Genomic DNA, 21,817 nt, shown 5'->3' with positions numbered 1-21,817 from the left:
AGTTTCTCTGAAATACGATCCCGGATAGGTTAAAACCCATCCCGGGTCCATTTTCACAGGGACTCACTACTAGTTTAGAAACTAGTCGAGCATACAACGGCTAAACATGTGAGAACAGCCGGATTCTTCTACATTTTATCGTAGGTATGTTCCTTCGATGTGCAATGAATGCTAAAACTATTTTACTTCCGCACGATAGAAACCACGGACGAGAGACTCCTCCGTGGTACAGACTAGTCTACCCAACTTTTAAAAACAGTATTTATATACTACTGAACTAAAATGCACTGTACGAGTAAGTATTATCCATATTAATATTATAAATGCGAAACTGTAGTTGTCTGTCTGTCTACTAGCTTTTCATGGGCCATCCGTTTAACAGTTTAGCCATTACATAGTCCACCTTGCTAGCCAAGTGCGTATTGGCAGACTTCACACACCTTTGAGAACATTATGGAGAATTGACGCTGTAATGGCCAGTAGGGCCAGCAGTACGTATATAACCCAGTCTGAAAGAAAAATCTCAGGCATGCAGGTTTCCTCACGATGTTTCCTTCATCTTAAACCAACTGACATTTAATTGCTCAAAACCCACATAACTCCGAAAAGTTAGAGGTGCGTGCGTGTGATCGAACCTTTTTTCTTTCGGACTGTGTTATATTGTTGCTACTGGCAGTTACAGCCTCACCGGTGGGCCAGAACTTTGGGTTTGAGCCCTAGGGCTCGACCGTAACGTCGTCCTAAGCGCGCCTCCTATGAGACTTGGACCCCCGACCTCACATCTATATTAGGCTAACTACTTTGTTTCTATACGACTGCTACTCTGTATAGAATCAACTTTTAGGCCAGTAAAATTAAATTCAGATTTATTACTAGGTACAGGATCTTTCCGAAAAAAAAACGTTTGAAATATTAAAAAAGTACGTGTTTTATTAAAATATACTTATACTTTATAGAACTATGAAACAAAAAATAAAAAGTATTGAATAAAAAATTGTATAACACCTTGAAAATGTTTGATTTCAAAACTCCACTCTTTTGAATTTCGGCTTAAAAAGTACTTACCAAATTAATACGGACCTGAATAAAATTATCGTATATCACAGACATTTTTCAGAGTTCAGTAACGCTAGGTTTCATTAATTAACATAGTCATACTTAAGTTAAAAAAACCGACTGTGTCAGACTCGCGCACCGAGGGTTCTGAAATACAGTCGTATTTTTTCGACATTTTGCACGATAAATCAAAAGAAAAATATTATAAAAAGTTACAGCCATTGACCTCGACTAATTTTTTTATTATTATTACATGAATTAATAGATGTCAGTACGTTATGTATGTTGAAAGCCCTTAGTTTTCAAGCAGGTAAACACGACTTGTGCGTTGGCGTACATCTGTCGTTTGGTGGAATAACGTAACTCCAGAGTTATTTGTTATTGTTTAACTTGAAAACTTGCACTCAGTGCCCTGAAAGGTCCTATTGAAAAGGAAGTGTAACGGCGAAATTCGTATTTCACCCTGTAACTTATCTTATATTATAGGTAAACCTACGTGACTTGCCGTGTTGTTGATTTAACTTGAAAACTTGCACGCAGTGCCCTGAAAGGTCTACGTGGTCTAAATATGGTGGTCTTTGGTAAGAATTAGTTGTCGGCGTTAAGGAAATTATTGAACGATTCCTTGTACTGGCCATTGGGGTCGTGCTTCTTCACGAGCTCTGCCCATATCTCAGGCAAATCTTTCTGGAAAGCGCGTATTATTACGCGCACTAGCTCACGTTGCTTGGGCGTGCACTTTCCACAACTGGTTTGAACCGCTTCGGGAACTATTTCTGAAACACAATAAGTATGATATTAATAATTTAAAATACATATCAAAAATTCCTGCCGGTTCGCAATTTTTGTTATGTAAGTATTTAAAATTATTTAGAAATTTCCTTGAAGTGAAGGTAAAACACTATAAAAATTGATTATGATATTAATAAAATAATAGGTAAATAGATGACATGCCCCGACATCGTATGGGTAAAAAAAACTCAGTTTTGACCGACGCATTGCCAGACACTTAGTATTGTGGCAACCCTCTGCCAGACACCCTTACCCGAATGGGTTCGTAACTAGTCGGGCTAGCGTCGACTAAATACTTGAGTAAAGCCGGTTATCTTCTACATTTATAATGGAAATCACTCACGATAATTTAAACGCTAAAATAGCTATCTTCAATTTTGTGTTGTAGTACGCTGTCGTGCAAGAAATCCAGATAGAAATTAGTCAAGAATAAAACCTGTCATTACTTTTGAAAGCGGATCCCTCAGCGGTGCATGGCGCCTTGTCGATGAAGCATTTCCCGAAGTTGCTAAGCAGACGTGGATTTTCCTTCAGTTCCTGAACATTGAAGCTGTCGTACTTAGGATTGTAGGTGTCAGCAGGAATCGCCAATGCCGTTGCCACCAAAGTTGCCAGAACTACAATAATCTGCATCCTAATAATAAAATGAGAACAAAAAGTATTTTACTAGTAGTAGTACAGGTCGATTATAATATACTTATACAATTTTTTTTTTACAAAAAATATAAAAATTGACTCCAATACCTAGCCACAAACACTAAAAATAAAAAATAAATTATCTTATGACCGAATATATTATGTATACAAGAGTTAATATAGTTCCATGATAATACTTTTTGGTGCCGGTGCCTTCATATTTTTATGAAACTCCACAATGGCACCTCATTGGCACCGACCCCAAACAACATTATCATGGAACTATATTAATTCTTGTATACATAATATCACGGCATAATATATTCGGTAATAAATTAATTTTATTTTTTATTTTTAGTGTTTGTGGCTAGGTATTGAAGTCGGTTTTTATTTATAAAGTAGTATATCTTTATCCTGACACTTTTTTATGGAGTTCAGTTTATCAATTTTAGCATAGACCGAGCTATGCTGAAACTGATTATTTGTCCTATGTTAGTTAGGTTTATGTTTAGGCTCAGCTGACCAAATATTATTGAGAAATTTGCCTTTGTGCGAGCACGATGAAACCAATGTCCCGCGTAACTTGGTATTAAAATAAATAAAAAAACCGGCTAAGTGCGAGTCAGGCTCGCGCAATAAGGGTTCCGTACTACAGTCGTATTTTTCGATATTTTGCACGATAATTCAATAGGCCTAAAAATAAATAAAAATCTGTTTTAGAATACACAGGCAAAACCCTTTCATATGGTACGGTACCATTGGGGGGGTTACCATTACCATACCATACCAGCTATCTTAGTTCGAAAATTCAAAATACTAATTATTAGTTCATGACCACAATTTAATATTTTTTGTGTGATGTAACCACAAATACACGGTTTACAGATTTTCCCCTAATGTCTGCTATAAGACTTATAAGGATCCTGTAAGGGCTCCGCTTTTCTTTTTGAGGTACGGAACCCTAAAAATTAAGTTACTTATTAATAGATAAGTTAATAACATTAAGCAGCTATCTAGTTTTTTTATTCTCAATGTAAATCATTATATAATTTTTCTTATTTCTATACACAATATGTATTGTTAAAATGTATGCAAAAAAATCGAAAAATTAGAGATAATATTACATTGAATCATTATTAATTTCGGCCATTAATGGCAACCGGTTTATGCGAAAGATGTTGACTTACGTTTCAAGTTTCTTGTTCCTAAGTTGTGCTAATACTGCGTTTGATATCGTCCAACAATCTTTTATATTATGTCAGGAGGAAAACACAGAACAGTTCCGCAAACTAGATTCATACGATGAGTGTACAAACATGTCTTCAAGACCGACACTGAGTGGGTTCTTCAAAAGTGGTGTACTTTAGGCGAATCCAAGAATATGTAAAAAAAAACCGGCCGAGTGCGAGTCAGACTTGCGCACTGAGGGTTCCGTACTACAATCGTAGTTTGTATCATTTTGCATGATAAATAAAAAACTATTATACCTAAAAATAAATACAGACTTAAAACTTGGAAACAAATTGGAATAAAGTTAATCTCGCTCTAGTCAATGTTTATTAATAGAGTGTGTGTGTATAGTACCTAGATATAATAATACATGACATCAGTGAGTTCGTCCGTGTGGATTTAGTTTTTTAAAAATCCCGTGGGAACTCTTTGATTTCGTGGGATAAAAATAGCCTATGAAATGAAATGATTTTTTTTTATAACATACATACTTTGGCATTTATAAAATATTAGTAATGAATTTTTAGGGTTCCATACCTCAAAAGGAAAAACGGAACCCTTATACACTTTGTTGTCTGTCTGTCTGTCTGTCGGTCTGTCAAGAAACCTACAGGGTACTTCCCGTTTGGCAGGTAGGTAGGTCTTATAGCAGACTTAGGGGAAAAAATCTGGTTACATCACACAAAAAAATTAAATTGTGGTCATGAACTATAAATTATTCTATCAAATGGGCTAACATAAGAAAGGGTTTCACCTGTAAATTCTAAAACAGATTTTTGTTTATTTTTATGCATCATAGTTTTTGAATTATCGTATAAAAGGTCGATAAAATACGATTGTAGTACGGAATCCTCAGTGCGCGAGTCTGACTCACACTTAGCTGGTTTTTTTTATCCAATAAGCAATCAATAATAATGATAATTTGCATGATTACGTATCTACTATTTAATTATTAAGTATGCTAGGTAGGGTATGTTTTGTATTTTGTATTTTGATTCTGTGTATTTTGATTGCGTCAAGCAACAGGTTTTTTTGCCCAATAATAATATCGCTAGTTAATATTTACGAGTCCAAACAAAATCGATGCATGATAACTTAAGCACATTGCTGTTTTTAATTTTTTATACCTACCTACCTATTGGTTATTACAGAAAAAATCTCTTACGTCAACCACGAGAAGTTCGCTGTATCCATACTAATATTATAAATGCTGTCTGTCTGTCTGTCTGTCTGCTAGCTTTTCACGGCCCAACAGTTTAACCGAATTTGATGAAATTTGGTACGAAGTTAGCTTACATCCTAGGTACGGACATAGGCTACTTTTTATCCCGGAAAATTGAAGAGCTCCCACGGGATTCTTAAAAGTTCCATTCAACCGATTTTGCCGAAATTTGGTACAGAGATAGCTTATTCCCACATAGGCTACTTTTTTCCCGGAAAAATAAAGAGTTCCCACGGGATTCTTAAAAGTTCCGTTCAACCGATTTTGACGAAATTTGGTACAGAGATAGCTTATTCCCTGGGCAGGACATAAGCTACTTTTTATCCCAGAAAATCAAAGAGTTCACACGGGATTTTAAAACCTAAATCCACGCGGACGAAGTCGCGGGCATCATCTAGTACGTCTATAATATTTTTATTATTTTTATAGTGCTTTGACTTTTACCTACACTTCAAGGAAATTTCTAAATAATTTAAAATACCTAATCAAAAATTGCGGACCGGCAGAAATCGAACCTGCGTCTCCTGGGATCGCGCCCGCGACGCTCTGACCACTAATTTAATCCGCAATTCTTGATATGTACTTATGCAATAATAATAAAACTTGATATGTACTTATACCGGCCAAATGCGAGTCAGACTCGCGCACGAGGGTTCCGTACTCAAATCGTATTTCATCGACATTTTGCACGATAAATCAAAAACTATGATGCATAAAAATAAATAAAAATGAACAAGTGAAGCACTTTCTTATGTTACCCCACTTGAAAGAATAATTTTTAGTTCATGACCACAATTTTTTTTGTGTGATGTAACCACAAATTCACGGTTTTCAGATTTTTCCCCTAATGTCTGCTATAAGACCTACCTACCTGCCAAATTTCATGATTCTAGGTCAACGGGAAGTACCCTGTAGGTTTCTTGCCAGACCGACAGACAACAAAGGATCACTTTGTTGTCTGTCTGTCTGTCGTTTCCGTTTCTCCTTCCGGTTCACGTCGCTGAGCTGGTTTTTAGGGTTCCGTACCTCAAAAGAAAAAACGGAACCCTAAAAACCAGCTCAGCGACGTTCTCTTGGCGGTCAAAACCACGGAGGAGAAAATTAATAAGGTCGAAAGTCGAAACACTCGCGCACTTTTCGCAGGAAATGTGGATTCCTAGCTGGGTGGATAATGGCAGGAACAATTCAAGATGGCAATCGGGGTGGGGACGCCACGCACACCGGGCATGAGGTGGGGGGACGTCCCGTACACCCGCGCTTGCCTGTACCTTGTCGCTGGGGCTGTGCGGGTGTGCTGGGCGTTCCCTCCCCGATTGCCATTTCGACCTGTCGCGTACTAAGTATATCATAATAAACAAGTAGGTATACCTTATCTTATGTTGTTTCGATGGTCAATGAATGTTAACTAAGTATATTTTACTTCCCCATGATACAAATTACCAAATTACAAACAAAACATCCTATAGTGACGAGACATGGACGAGACTCGACTTCTAAAGTATAGATCATAGCGACCTAGGTATAGTAAAATTAAGGCTGATTATATTATACGACATTGATAATTTGGTGGTGTATATTTAAATACATTTATAAAAGGAAAAGGTGACTGACTGACTGACTGATGTATATCAACGCACAGCTATATATGTATCCTACATTATTTGTTTTAGGTATGGTCGGGTACAATGAGCTGAGAGTTAGGAGGGAACTAGCACTTGTTACATATATTTTAAAAGTAATAAGAGGGGCGCTGCATGTTGTTTGAGGGATGTTTTAGGGCAAGTCAGGTTTCTGGTCCCGGATGGATACGTGTGTCGGAGACGCAGGCCGCCGCTGCTGTGGGTACCGGTGGGGCGCACCAGCCTGCTCAGCAAGGCGCCGCTGACGCGCGCGCTTCGCACCCTTAACGTCATAGCGGGGAAAACTGGCCTGTTTTGTTGTGCTCTGAGTGAATTCACAAGAATTGCATTGGGGACTATCTGCTACGATAGTGGGAGTTTAATATAATTTTTTTTTTAATTTCTAGTTTAGTATATTAATTAGATTTAGATAATATTTAAGGCTTAATCTAGTGCATTAGGACTATTTCCTGTAATGCTAGATTTAAGGAGTTGAATAAATAAATAAAAAATAAATAAACATATCATATTATATCAGCTCAAACTATTATACGGTTCGGGCTGAAATTTGGCACGCAGATAGATGACGTAGGCATCCGCTAAGAAAGGATTTTTGAAAATTCAACCTCTAAGGGGGTGAAATAGGGGTTTGAAATTTGTGTAGTCCACGCGGACGAAGTTGCGAGCATAACATAGTTTTCAATATATTATTATACTTATCGACTGTGAACTGGCAACGTGTTCTATCTCGAATTTTTGACGATTTCACTTTATAAGTCCCGCAAATTGCTATTGCGCTGGAACCATATCTCATTAACATCGAAATGACATCATTTTGACGTCAGCTGAAATAAATATATACCTTCAGCTCTAAACTTCAGTCTATTGCTGACGTCACTAAAATGGCGGCCACGCGCGTTAGCAATTTGCGGGACTTATAATACCTATTTCGTGCTTTGCAGTCAGACTTCACCTACACTGGCAAGCATAGTTATCAATATTGAGATAGTACCTACAGTTGGCAATTCACAGTCGATATGTACCTACTCAATTGTAGTGTCTGTAGTCTGTACATATTATCTTGAACAGACACAACAACAATGCTATGGATGCCTTAATTATAAAAGTCTACTTTGATCGATTTTTAGTAAGTAAAACCATTTTTTGGAAGTAAAAATGATTGGCCATAATTATCTCAAAACAAAGACAACGGATATATAGGTAGTCACTTTTAAAACTAAGGCATAGTACTATATTTCAATTCCTCAGAGGCCAGAGAACACGAGTAGTCAGTAGATGTAGCCAGAGCCATGTTATTTGTTCTGATTTCTGAATGATAATATTATGACAATAGATGTCGCAACCGAGTCGTAGTCGTGAGATGAGACGTCATCTCACGACGACGATCGCATCAAGATCAGTGACAATATCAACATTATGAGAACCAGTAGGTCGATTTCGTAAAATCTGCATCAAGCATTATTACAATCTCAATTGTTGTGATTGGCTGAATTTGTGCAATTATTGTCGCGACAATGCATTGTAGCCAATAGTGAGCGAGCATCAACCAATCAGAGGTCATTGCGATCGTGACGTTGTAGCTGTCATTCTACTGCAATCGAGGCCCAGTGGCTCTACCGCGGTTGTTTGACAGCTACAATGTCACGATCGCAATCATCTCTGATTGGTTAATGCTCGCTCACTATTGGCCACAATGCATTGTTGCAACAAGAATCGCACAAATTCAGCCAATCAGAACAATTGAGATTGTAATAATGATTGATGCACAGTTGCATGGTCAAGTAGACTTTGTCACAGAGAATTGCCTCTAACTGTTCTTCTAATAATATCGATCAGAGGTATCGAAAGGTCCTCAAGGAAATCGGCTCAAAGGTCGTAAAGGACAAAACGCTACTTTTCAGGAGAAGCAAAAAACGAAAAAAATAAAATTCTTTTTTCTCTAGCATCTTCGTTTCTTTAGCTATTTAAATGAAATCTAGGAAGAAAGTGCTTAGAATTTATAGTGTTTTCTAAGGCAGTGTTCAAAAATTTCCCTAGTGCTGTATTTACTGAAATAGATTTCTTTTACGACCATAAATTTGAAAATAAATGTCCTTTACACCCTACAAATTATCATTCTATGATATCACCTAAGGGCGTAAATTTACTTTACTGCACAAAACTGAACAAAATAAGGAAATAACCGACATGTGTAATAATTTTTAGGTTCTTAAGGGTCACCCGCTAAGGTATTCTGTAAGGATAAAATAATAATTACAGTTAAGTATTAAACGCATTATGTAATTTTGTATGTAATTATGCATAAATTATTATATTTTCTCTAAAAATAATAATGAAATAACATATTGTTCAAATAAAACGTATTTTTTCTAACCAAACCGAGATCATTTATTTGGAATTGAACACGAAGCCTTACAATAAATTTTATAAATTAATATTTTGGTAACTAACTATTTTTTTATCCACTCTCTTCTTTAATGTTATAATTAGTTTCACTTCTTTCTTAAATCAACTTTATAAACATAAGATGGTTTATTTATTCATCTTCCTTCTCACTTTCTTCATCATCCTCTTTATCTGTTTCGTTCAAGGTTTCAAGTAGCTCATAATCGCATGGAAGTTCCCTGTATTCGTTATTAAATCTTTTACGTGTTGTTCCATTTTCACACTAACTTATCAGGTAAATATAAAGTATGCTTATTTCGTCATTTAACGACATGTTTTAATGTATTTAATGGGTACGGGTACGGGAAAGACAGATGTCCTACCTACCTTTTGTAAAAGGAGTAACTGATAAAATAGGTACATTGTTGAAAAAACAATACAACATTAAGATCGTGTTTACTCCCTTACAAAAGATTGTCCATTTGATGCTATCAACGAAGGATCGTCTTCCATACCAATGTCCGGGTGTATATAAGATCGACTGCAGCTGTGGGAGCTTCTATATTGGTCAAACAAAGAGACCCATAGCAACTCGGGTATTAGAACATTTCAAAGCGGTGCGAAACAACGATCCTCAGAAGTCTGCGATCGCGGAGCATATTCTACAGCCAGGCACAAAACATTGGATTGAACTCCACAATTCTCGAGTTCTCTCCATAGACCTCCACTATATACCTAGACTAGTGCGCGAAGCAAACACCAGAATTTCCATCGTGAGGATGGTTTTAAACTAGCAAGTAGGTATGTGGAATCCAGTGGTAGAATTATGCAAATCAAGACAGCATCGAACGACATCGAAAGTTAATAGTGACGCTGTGAGTGCATTTTGCCGGACAGCTCGTGAAGTTCCAGCGAAAAGAACAAGAAAGAGGGTAGTTCGCTACTGCCCTTGACAACTCGAACTTAATCTCTCGCAGAACCGCAGTCCCGTTGTAACCACGACCCGTGCAATGGGGTTGAAATGTCGACAAATAAAAACAAAAATTAATTGTGGTATGTACCCGTTATATACATTAAAGTATACAGTATTTATATAATCTTTCTTATTACAATTTACTTACTTTAATTCTAAGATCAATAAAGTACTTGCTTGTACTAGGTATCTTAACCTAATTAGAAAAAAGTCATTTATATTAAATAAAAAATGCCCAAAAGTAATTTTACTTTTTTCTATGTTCATCTTACAGGAATTCTGAGACCAATCATGTAAATTCCTATAAATATCCTTATTTACTGCTAAAATATTTCTACTATTTACTTCTGTGAGATGGGTAAATTTGTTTGGTGTACTAGTACTATCAAAGATATAATTTTGTCAGAAATTAAAAGTTTGAAATCACTAGAAAACTCAAATAAACCCTCCAAAATTATATGTGCTATCGAAGCAGGCGTTACTTTGCGGAAGTCCATGATATACAATGAACCAAAAGCTTAATGTAGACCTTACAATCCAATGTAAGGTCTTAAAATTGATGATAAAATTGATGCTGAGCCAGCACCTATATTAGATAACAGTGAAAGATGTTAATATGTTGGCCAATCTGAAGTATTTGTAATAAACGCTTTTTGTAGTCGAGCGAGTAGTGTACATTTAAAGATACATAATATGTAAAAATGACATCATAAAACCATTGGAATTGTTTTATAATATTGACATTTATCGATATAAAATATTGTTCATATAATTTTGTATGGTTATTTCAAAAATTTGACAAGAATAGTATTAAAAATCAATATTTTTACTTCGCGCAGACACCAACATGCGGTTTATCATTTCAGGTTCTGCTGAAAATGTGATGTTTCAAATAACGCATTTATATTTTTTTGTAATTTAGTAGTGTATGAACTAATACAATATTAAAAAAATAAAATTAAAAAAGGTTTCGTGTAGTGTCAGGATTTTTTTTTTCAAAGTGTGTTATGCATTACAATGCACACTGCCAAGAATAGGGTTAATCAAGTTAGGTAGTATATTCTAGGACTTATGGGACTATTCCTCATCTACTTTTGTTTATTTACGCCCTTAAGGGCGCAAATGAAAGCGCATTATTAAAATGAAACTAGGTAGTAAAGGACGCTTTCATTTTTTTATTTTAAATTGTAAGGGTGTACAAGACAATTTGTAAACATGATGTCCTTTACGTCCAAAATTTTGAGGTGTCATATTAACCATCTAAGGTGGTATAAGACAATTGATAATTTATTTGTATGTTACGCCCAAAGGTTTTTTTAATACTTTGCTTTACTACCAAAAGGAGTAGACTCTGGTAACCAAGTGTTACTTACACCCATATTTTCACGGTAAACTTTGTTTAACGTGCCAAATTATGTGGGTCGTAAAGGCATTTTTTTTACGAATTTCGTGAAACGGAATATACAGATCGATAGAGAATTAAAAACTGAGTAAAGCAGTGTCAAAAAGTCATTTTCGGCCAAATGTCCTTTACGACCTTTGAGCCCAGAGGTATCGATATAGTCTCGTCTGGACACAGAAGTGAGAAACACAAATAAATCTTATTTTGCAAGTAGGAAACTTGTAAACAAATTAATGTGTTATATATAATATGAATAAACCTTGAATTTTTACGACCTTACAATTTTTTGTATATAATAATAATCACCTACTTCGTCCGCATGGATAATCTTAAGCTTTAAGATTTTTAAATCTATAATATCTCTAACCCGGCTATACTCACGTGTTTAGTCGACGTTAGCCCGACTAGTTTCGAACCCATCCGGGGTCCTTTTTCAAGGGAGTCAGTTCCCTTGAAAAAGGACCCCGGATGGGTTCGAAACTAGTCGGGCTAACTATTATACATAATGAGATATTAGAGACACGGCTAAGATAATATATAATGGAAATCTGTTTATCACCTGTTCTAATAGGTACTATACCTACTTATAGTACGCGACAGGTCGAGATGGGTATCGGGGTATGGGGCGCTTTCCCGCACCGGTGACCGGGTTAGCGCGGGGGCTGTGCGGGCGTGCGGGGCGTTCTCTCCCCGATTGCCACCCGACCCGACCCTCGTACCTATCTATTTTGTGATAGGTATCGCTCTAGCTGCCAGCGGAGAAAAACTAAGCGAATTAATTATGGCACGATGTTTCGTGGAATTATAAGCTAAAAATATGTTTACGTAGTTTTAATCACTATAAGTTCCTCGAATAGCACAAATCTTATAATTATGTTAATTCGTAAATGGTAGCGGCAAAATAATATAGATTTACTTTAAAATGACTAGGTACCTACTTTTACAAATCTTTAATAGGAACTACAGAATATACATAATTAATTTTAAAACGCCTTCTATTTTCACAACTGCCCAAAAAAGGAGTGTTATGTTTTCAGGGTTCGTGTATGTGCATGTATGTGAGTTTATTTATTCCACCATAACATCTACATGCCTGAACAGATTTGAATTTATGGGACTAGGGAGTACTATTATATCTTCTGTGGTATGGGGTATCGACTATCGTTACAATCCTTACATCATCGCGAGTGACACTGGCTATACTTTTTTTAAATATATGGCGTCATTTTCAAATTTGTTTTTTTTTACTTTTTAGTTCGTTTTTGGTTTGTCGTGTTTTTTTAATTAATAGTTTTGCCATACTTTAGTTATTATATTATAAATGTGAAAGTGTGGATGTTTGGATGTTTCTTACTCAATCACGCAAAAACGGCTGAACGGATTTGGATGAAATTTTAAAATGGAGAAAGATTATACCCTGGGTTAACACATAGGCTACTTTAATCCCGAAAAATCAAAGAGTTCCCGCGGGATTTTGAAAAATGTAAATCTACGCGGACGAAATCGCGGGCATCAGCTAGTATAATATAAAATAGTACAGAGTGTACTAACACTCTGTACCTACTATGTTCTTCATATTATATTTGGTATATATACCTATACGTATTTTGGTTTTTGTCAAATAACAGGAGTCAGGAGTCAGGAGTCAGGACACAAGTCCCCTCATATTGTTACGTAGGTACATCTTTATAGTATGGACAATGGAGTATGGACATTTATGTCCACATTTATGACATAAATGTACCTACCTAGAGTATAGACATAAATGTCCATACTATAAAAAAAACTCAAATAATTATTACTTAATTAAATGCTTATCCGGTAGTCCTTGATTGTCCCAGATAATATAATATTAGGCATTACATAAAAAGTCTAAATTATTCACTTAAGCAGTGGAATATTTGCAATTATCTATGTATCTGTTGTAAGTATTTAGAGGTTATCAGTTATAGAGAGGTCAGTTTAATTTAAACGCTAACAATCCCATTTAAATTAGATGTTTTTTGTTAATTGAACTAGACGGAAGAGTGAATTTACAATAATTTTAATATGCCTAAATTAACGGTATGTAGAAATATATTGTGCCTTTTATGAAAATAATACCCACTGAAAACAAAGCGCAGGTTGTACATTTTGTGCTTTAATTTCATTGTGTAGTTCTTGCAATTCACGAAGGCTACTGAACTTTACTTGTGGTAACAAGAGAGCAAGCTCTGTCAAACGCACACATTTAGTGTGCCTTATGTACCGATACGACTTAAACACAAGCAAGACTCTCTCGCCTTCGTGAATTCCAAATTCTAATTTTGGTTAGGTATTCGAAATTTAAATTTTGGCTAGGAATTTCTTATTCAAATTTATAGGCCTATGTATTTGTGTTTTTGTGATTGATTTTTATAATATATAAAAGGAAAAGGTGACTGACTGACTGATCTATCAACGCACAGACCAAACCACTGGGCGGATCGGGCTGAAATTTTGCTTGCATCAGAGAGCTATTATGACGTAGGCATCTTCTGCTGAGAAAGGGTTTTTAGAAATTCAACCAGAGGGGGTAAAAATATACGGGTTCGAAATTTGTGTAGTCCACGCGGACGAAGTCGCGGGAGTAAGCTAGTTAAAAATATAATTCTTATACTTATAGTTATAAGTAATTTCATAGAATTGTTTTTCGTTTTAATTTTTCGATAATTTCATTTACGAAAACTACAAAACGTCTACAATATACCTATCTATGTAAGTATAGGTATTCCGAAATAGGTTTTGTAGGTACTCTTTATTTTGCTTTTTCAGTACCTACTTGTTCTGATAGCAGCTATCACCATCGTATCGGCTCGTCCTCATCCACAAGGCGGTAAATATAATACTTATTATTATCTTAATAGTTTCTGTAGTAGGTATAAGAAAATCTGAAAGTTTATAATATAGGACTTTTAACTAAATGGTGCCCGAATTAATATTGTGTTTCTGGGAGTTCAAAGAACCTTGCCCTACCCTACGGGCAAAGATAACATTTTAAAGATCGTCTTATGGTTAACTTCTCCCGTAAGTAAAAATGTCGGGGTTTCTGCCTAGACCCCATAGTCTCCCTTCCTATGTCAATAGATATCGGAACTCCCGATCGAGATAACACGATTTTAATCCCGACTCTATAATAATAAACGTTTCATGAGTATAAATCCCGCTAATTGCTAATGCGCGTGGCCGCCATTTTAGTGACGTCAGCACTAGACCGAAGTTTCGAGCTGATGGTATATTTTTATTTCGGCTGACGTTAAAATGACGTAATTTCGATGTTAATGAGACATGGTTACAGCGCAATAGCAATTTGCGGGACTTATAAGCAAATAGGTAATTAAAATATCTAATATCCAATCTCTTTGTTCTAGTGACCGTCGTGGAAAATGAAAGTGGAGGTATACCTACAGTTGTATTATCGATATTTAGAATAAGACGTAGTTATACTTAAGTATTGAAACTTTAATCCCTAAGGGGGATAGGGGTTTGAAATTTGTGTAGTCCACGCGGACGAAGTTGCGGGGATAAGCTAGTCTATACATATACCTATGTAAAAGTAAAAGCTGACTGACTGACTGCATGACAGATCTATCAACACACCATACAGCTCAAACTCCTGGACGGATCGGGCGGTTTGGCATGCAGATAGCTATTAATATGACTTAGACAAAGGATTTTTGAAAATTCAATCCCTAAAATGGTAAACAGGGGTTTGAAATTTGTGTTGTCCATACGGATGAAGTTGTGGGCATAAGTTAGTAAAATATATACTTACCTACTTAATATTCAGTAAAAAAACAACTTTGAATTAAACTTAAGCTGAAGACTCATTGACAGCCGGAGCGACGCGACACGAAGCGTACTTATATTATGTTCGTTGAGCACATTAATTGAGCTCACAACTCACTTGCATACGTCGTCGGCCTACAGATTGATCACTGGGATTAACGCCCTGCTAGAATAATTCACGCGAGAGTGCGCTTTTTCTTCGATCCTTCTGCAATGTGAGTTGAGTGTTAAATTTTAATGTTAGTACTTATTTGCTTAGGTACGTAATTAGGCTAAATATATTATAACATACCTAATTAGTTATAAATAAATAACGAGTAGATATTTATGACGTAATCGTCGCGTGTCCGGCCAAAACAAACGGTATCCGGCTTTTGTTAGGTTTTACATACAAGTTTTTTGTCGTACGTACCTATTAATACTAAGACACAAAATCCTCAATAATGTAGGATGTCCGGCCCTTCTACCCAAATGTCCGGCCAAACTGGCTGGTCTGTCCGGCTATTAGGTTTGGCGACCTGGCAACCCTAGACGCGAGTGAAGCCGTGGGCAAACGTGCTATTATGAAGTTCAGTAGGTAAACTTGAATAACAGCTCTCATTTTCCTTTTTCAGTTGCAGTCGTCGATGGAAACGGACCGGGTAGGTACCTTTTTTATATGTAAGCCAATTCTTATGTCCACTCGTAACTAAGTCCTCAACAGCTTAACCGATTTAATAAAGAATACGTCATTCGATTTGTCTTAATGGGGCGAGTATCAGTGCGTACATAAAAAATCAAAATTGCAGATTTTATGCGCTCTAATGTGCGGACTGAAAAAGACACAGTCCAAACCACGGGTTTAAAAAAAAATTGAATTATAATATTTGTTATATTTTAAACAAGCCAAATCGAAAATATCGTCTAAACCTCCGTAACGAGGCAGGGTGCCAACGCTTCTTATTTAAACTTTCGTCAATGGTACTCATATTATACTTGTTTTTTGGTGCAAGCCTGACTAGTTTCAAACCCGTTCGAGGTTTTTTTATTGTTCATGAGCCCAAAGCCACATTTCGGTACGGGATGTGGGGTACCAACCACATGATTTATCATGATTTAGTTCTCCAAACGGATTCCAAACTAGTCGTGCTTACACCGATTAAAACAAGTGAGTTGAAGCCGGTTTCCTATTACAATTAATTTGATCCATATTAACAGCAATAATACCTATTCACATACATTATTACATAATATATTTATCACTATCGACCTACTCATTTGTAATAATTTTTTGTTACAGCGGTTGGCGGTGGGGGAGGTAATTTATTCTTTTATTTTTAACTAGTAGTTCGCGTAGATTTAGGTTCCTAAAATCCCGTGGGAACTACTTGCTTTTCCAGGATAAAATGTAGCCTGTGTCCTTCTCCGGGATGTAAGGAAAAGGTGACTGATTGACTGATCTATCAACGCACAGCTCAAACTTCAGGACAGATCGGGCTGAAATTTGGCATGCAGATAGCTATTATGACGTCGGCATACAATAAGAAAGGATTTTTGAAAATTCAACCCCTAAGGGGGTGAAATAGGGTTTTGAAGTTGTCCACGCGGATAAAGTCGCGAGCATAAGCTAGTCTTCCTATAGAAGTTTTTAATAGTAGGTAATACCTGTTCATCTGCGAGGATTTTTACTTTCAATTATTAGTTTTAAATCCCGGAAAATCAAAGAGAAATTCTTTGATTTTTCGGGATAAAAAGTAGCCTGAGCCCATAAGCTAAATTCAAGGTACCAAATTATATCAAAAATGGTTAAGTGGATGGGTCGTGAAAATGTAGCAGATAGGAAGACAGACACATTTTCGCATTTAAAATATCAATAATTATGTATTTATACTAAAATGTTGCTAAAATCATTTACAATTGTTGCATTGGCTGAAAAAGTCTATTTATTTAGTGATTAACAATACCTAATAGTTTTTACTTTCAGGCATAAAAAACCCATATACACATTTAAAAAATTACAATAAATAAAATTTACATTATATAGCATACATATAATACATCAAAATAACTTACGACTAACTGAAATGGTTAAAAACTCATTTCATTAAACTTCTACAAAAATTAAATTGCTTATTATTTATATTAAATTGAACAATTTTTCAATGCTAGGTATGCAATCCTTGAAAAAAAAATCTTCATTTCTATGATAAGTAAACACATTATTTAAAAATCATCTCTTTGTTCTAGTGATCATCGCGGAGAACGAAAATGGAGGTAAAACGGAGGGAAATGATAATATCTACAGTTTTTTACATTTTTAGTTTTTTTAATTCTGTATTATACACGCTTGGCCACAATCACACCTGATTTAAACTGATAATGGGGCCGATTCTCTTGTACACAATCTCTAAACTAAACTAAATTAACAGGTCTAAATCTAGTGCTATCCTTTTCCGCAAGCAACATTATGAAAGGGATAGCAATAGATTTAGACGTGCCATTTTAGTTTAGTTTAGAGATTGTGTACAAAGGAATTAGCCCCAATGGCACCGATTCTAAGCACAACCTAATTTTAGAGTATTCGCACCCTCTTCTTACTATTGTAATATGAAAAGGACAGAAGCAGTTTGACATTTCTAAATTTAATTTTTAGATAGTAAAACCCGTGTTTTAGCACGCACTCGCGAACGTACTGTTTAAATTTGTATTGTGCACTAAAATTTAAAGTCTTTAAATGTGAAAGTCATGTTCCGTTCCTTTTTTAGCATTAGTAAAAAGAAAAGGATGCAGATACTCTAAATTTAGTTTAGAGAGAGACTAGAGAATCGGGGCCAATGGGGCTAATTCCTTTGTACACAATCTCTAAACTAAACTAAAATGGCACGTCTAAATCTATTGCTATCCCTTTCATAATGTTGCTTGCGGAAAAGGATAGCACTAGATTTAGACCTGTTAATTTAGTTTAGTTTAGAGATTGTGTACAAGAGAATCGGCCCCATTGTGGCATAAGATTGGAAACTTCTTAACATAAATGAATAAGTAACAAAGAAAAAGGTAAAAATAAAGCTGACTCCATGAGTGCTTTAGGACACGTACAACATACTAGAAAAATACTGTATAACTTCTATTAAAAAAACTGATATGTTTTGGGAAAGACATACTTACATAAAATATTTAGTGAAACAAAATATTACCCCATGGTTGTAAAATTAGGCTCAATGCTCATTGATGTGAGCCGAAGCAGCGGTCGAAGCGACGGACGGGCGAAATTCACCGAGGCGATAGTTATCGTATACACAATGTATACTAATCACTAGGTATCGCATATCGTAACCTCAGCAAACATCGCAACAGCTGACAATCGAAGTAGTTGATTTAAAACCAGACACCTCACTTCGGAGGTGTGAGGTTTTTCCGAATAAAATTATTTTAGCTTCATAATAGTACCTAAACACATACAAATTAAAATCTTTTTGTTTTAGTGACCGTTGTGGAGAATGAAAATGGAGGTACCTACTACCTACTGTATTATTTACATTAATTAGTAAAAGAATAAGGGATGATTTAAGCTAACACGTGGCAACCACGTGCCGTGTACCGTATTCGTGCACGGACGCCACGCGGTGAAGCATGAACTGCTTCATATAAAAATGTTTGTGATGTTTTAAATCCGTGCCTCGTCCGCGCCTCGTAAGTGACGCGGCCCGCGCCCTCTACGTGTTAGCATATTCATCCATAAACCTAGTTACTAACTATGAAAAACCTTTAAAAAGTTTTGAGGTAAAAATTAATTTTGTCATTACTGTCGCGCAATTGTGAAAACCCAAATTAAATTTGAATTTCGCGGGCAGACCCGTGTCTTGGGCCTTCAACTTTATCATTATTGTTGGGTCACATTATTATTATCAGAATTTAGTCATACAAACAATAGGTAATCACTTAGTTTATTCAAGCGAATGTTCTTGAGTAGTTGAGTGGTGGGGAGTCAATTGCGATAAATCATAACGGTTTCTTTGGATTTTTCCACAGTCGGGTAAAAAGTAAAACAAACGAACGAACGCGGCGTATAAGTCCCGCAAATTGCTAATGCGCGTGGCCGCCATTTTAGTGACGTCAGCACTAGACTGAAGTTTCGAGCTGATGGTATATTTTTATTTCGGCTGACGTCAAAATGACGTCATTTCGGTGTTAATGAGACATGGTTGCAGCGCAATAGCAATTTGCGGGAATTATACCTACTCTGCCTCACTCACTCTATGGACAACAATACGCGCTGCCTAACCAATGAGTTTCATATCCACCACATTTGTTCTTTTCACTTTTGCAAGTTAGATTATTTTTTTCTTTTCAATAATTTTATATTTATTAATAATTATAATTTTGTTTTTTATTTCAGTAAATGTTGCTGAATAGCCAGGTGATAACCAAAATATAGGTAGATATATTATTTTACTTATAAAAAATATAATTTCAGACGACAACCACATCACAACGCCATAAAGTCGTGATGGTAGGAATACTATCGCAGAAGATATGAGATAATACCTAAGTACCAATATCTTGAAAACAAGTTGAGAGAGATTGTATTTTGTGCAACGTACTATGGTGATCAAGATTGCTTCTTATTTTAGGGAAACAAAATTTCTTACGATTATGAAAGCTGTTAACTTACTTACGTACAAAATAATGTACATAAATAATGTACCTTCAGAATGAGATTTTGGCTTTGTAGAGCGATGACTCTGCTCATACCTATGTGACGTTTTATCGGTCTCAACGACAGAAACAATGCTCTACAAAACTGATACCTATCTTTTTCTAAAGGTTGATGTACATTATCTTCTGCCGCGTACTGTACCATAATGAGATACCAAACAGCTCGGCTCGGTGTACCTGATACCTATCAATAAAAGCCAAAGCGATTGATATTAAATAGTAGGTACCTAGGTACCTAATTTATAAAATTACTTATTCTGTTGTATTTTATTACAGACTGGGAAGAATCCTTCTTGCGATAAAATGAAGACTAGAAGCGATTTTTCTTTGCTGATCCTGCGTTTACCTGAAATGTTTGCTAATCGTATAACTCATATACCTACCTACTGCTTTTGTTTTATTGCATGATTCGACATTCTATTCATGGATCTAGTAAAATAAATTCAATAGGTACCTACTGTTTATTTATTTATAGATAACTGTACTTACTGTGTCAATACAAATATATAGGTAGTAAATAAATAAAAAATAAATAAATTGAATACCCCGATAAACTTATATTTCTAGCTTGGCATTGAACTTATTAAAATTTAAAGCAACAGTAAAGCAGTCTTAGTATTTATATTTGTACTAGATGATGCCCGCGGCTTCATTCGCGTGGATTTAGTTTTCATAAATCCCGTGAGGTTAGATTAATATAATAATTCATCTGGGCCCGTGAGAACTCTCAAAAGAAGCTTATTTCCGTGCCGGGGATGTAAGTTATCTTAAACGAAGCGGCTTTTAGAAATCCCGTAGGAGCTCTTTGATTCTTTGCGATGAAAAGTAGCTTATGTCCTTTATGTATGTTTGTACCCACAGACTCTGTGGTCTGTAAAAAACCTCAAAATCGGTTGCACGGATGGGCCGTAAAAGTAAGCTGACAAACTCACTTTCGCATTTAAAATTACTATACCTAAGTATTAGTATGGACTATGGATTATTATCTTCATGCACATTTTTCGTGTGATACAAACAGTGGTGACCTCAGACGATATGAGGACAAGGGTTCAAGACCGTAACATCCGCCGGGTTCGCTTGATTGATTGATTTAGACTAGAGGTGGGGATCATTGCTACTTTTCAATCATTTGCATTCGGTGAATTTTTTTCCTTTACAGTGATTTCACAGGTGATTTTTCACGAAAAATGCGAAAAGTATTAATCGTGCTACCTAACTAAGTCCTAAAAGTATTAATGGACCTGCACCTACCTATAATGCGTACAAAAATGACTTCTCATGCGCCAATTGAACTAGATACTTATGTGTCAAACTTCATGTCAAAAGTACGATTTTAGTCCTTATTTTAAAGGTAAACCGCACTTTTGACATGACAGTTGACCCATAGAGTTAAAATGGCGCGTGAGAGGTCATATTGTACGGACTATACCTACTCGTTAGATATTTACATTGTAATAGGCAATTTTAAGTAAAGTAGCTAGTGATACATATAAAAAGGCTTTTCACGTGATTTTTCACATGCTATCTGTGAAATCGTCCAACTCTTATTAAGAGTGTATAGGCACATCACTTATCTAACAATAGCTATAGTATCTAATACTTATATGTAGAGAGTTATGTTGTGTACTTATGTATAGAAATTCTCCTATTTATATATTGAGTTTAAAATCTATATGATTTTGTATATTAGACGCAAAGAAAACCAGAAATATTCAGTGCATTACTGAGGATCGTGGCTGTTTTTCCATGAAATCCTCTTTGATGTTCTCCACACATAATCGGTTCTCCACCGTGCGATAAGTGCCAACATTCACGACAGTTATGAAACTTATCTATAAGTAAAAATTAACTCTTCACGCGCCATTTTAATTTTGTGTCAATTTTCATATCAAAAGTACAATTTTAATCCTTATTAAAGGTGAACCGTACTTTTGACATGCGAGTTGGCCCATAGAGTTAAAATGGCATGCGAGGAGTCA

General features: G+C 35.8%; 1 protein-coding gene and 1 long non-coding RNA gene across 2 annotated transcripts; one reads left to right on the top strand and one right to left on the bottom strand.

The window, feature by feature from the left end:
* Positions 1 to 955: 955 nt before the first annotated feature.
* LOC117992128 (allergen Tha p 1-like) lies at positions 956 to 3,795 on the bottom strand. Its single transcript, XM_034979801.2, has 3 exons — positions 3,672 to 3,795; positions 2,295 to 2,482; positions 956 to 1,832 (listed from the first exon to the last, which is right to left on the bottom strand). The coding sequence occupies exons 2-3, from the start codon at positions 2,479 to 2,481 to the stop codon at positions 1,645 to 1,647; spliced, it is 375 nt and encodes a 124-aa protein (XP_034835692.1). The 5' UTR covers position 2,482; positions 3,672 to 3,795; the 3' UTR covers positions 956 to 1,644.
* Positions 3,796 to 13,309: 9,514 nt separating this feature from the next.
* Positions 13,310 to 20,295, top strand: LOC138403724 (uncharacterized). Its single transcript, XR_011237918.1, has 9 exons — positions 13,310 to 13,400; positions 14,130 to 14,190; positions 14,726 to 14,752; positions 15,758 to 15,784; positions 16,423 to 16,440; positions 17,370 to 17,396; positions 18,605 to 18,631; positions 19,519 to 19,557; positions 20,115 to 20,295. It is a non-coding gene; the product is annotated as an uncharacterized lncRNA (long non-coding RNA).
* Positions 20,296 to 21,817: the final 1,522 nt, after the last annotated feature.

This window comes from Maniola hyperantus, chromosome 20, assembly GCF_902806685.2.
Source record: "Maniola hyperantus chromosome 20, iAphHyp1.2, whole genome shotgun sequence".
Classification (NCBI taxonomy): Eukaryota; Metazoa; Arthropoda; class Insecta; order Lepidoptera; family Nymphalidae; genus Maniola; species Maniola hyperantus.
Note: the sequence above shows the minus strand (reverse complement) of the source record. Positions and strands in the feature narration are given on the sequence as shown.

Excerpts from the sequence above, each read along its gene's own strand:
- LOC117992128 (XM_034979801.2), bottom strand. The coding sequence starts at position 2,481 with ATGCAGATTATTGTAGTTCTGGCAACTTTGGTGGCAACGGCATTGGCG. Across the intron at positions 1,833-2,294 it reads TGAGGGATCCGCTTTCAAAA|AAATAGTTCCCGAAGCGGTT; the intron begins GTAATGACAGGT and ends ATTGTGTTTCAG.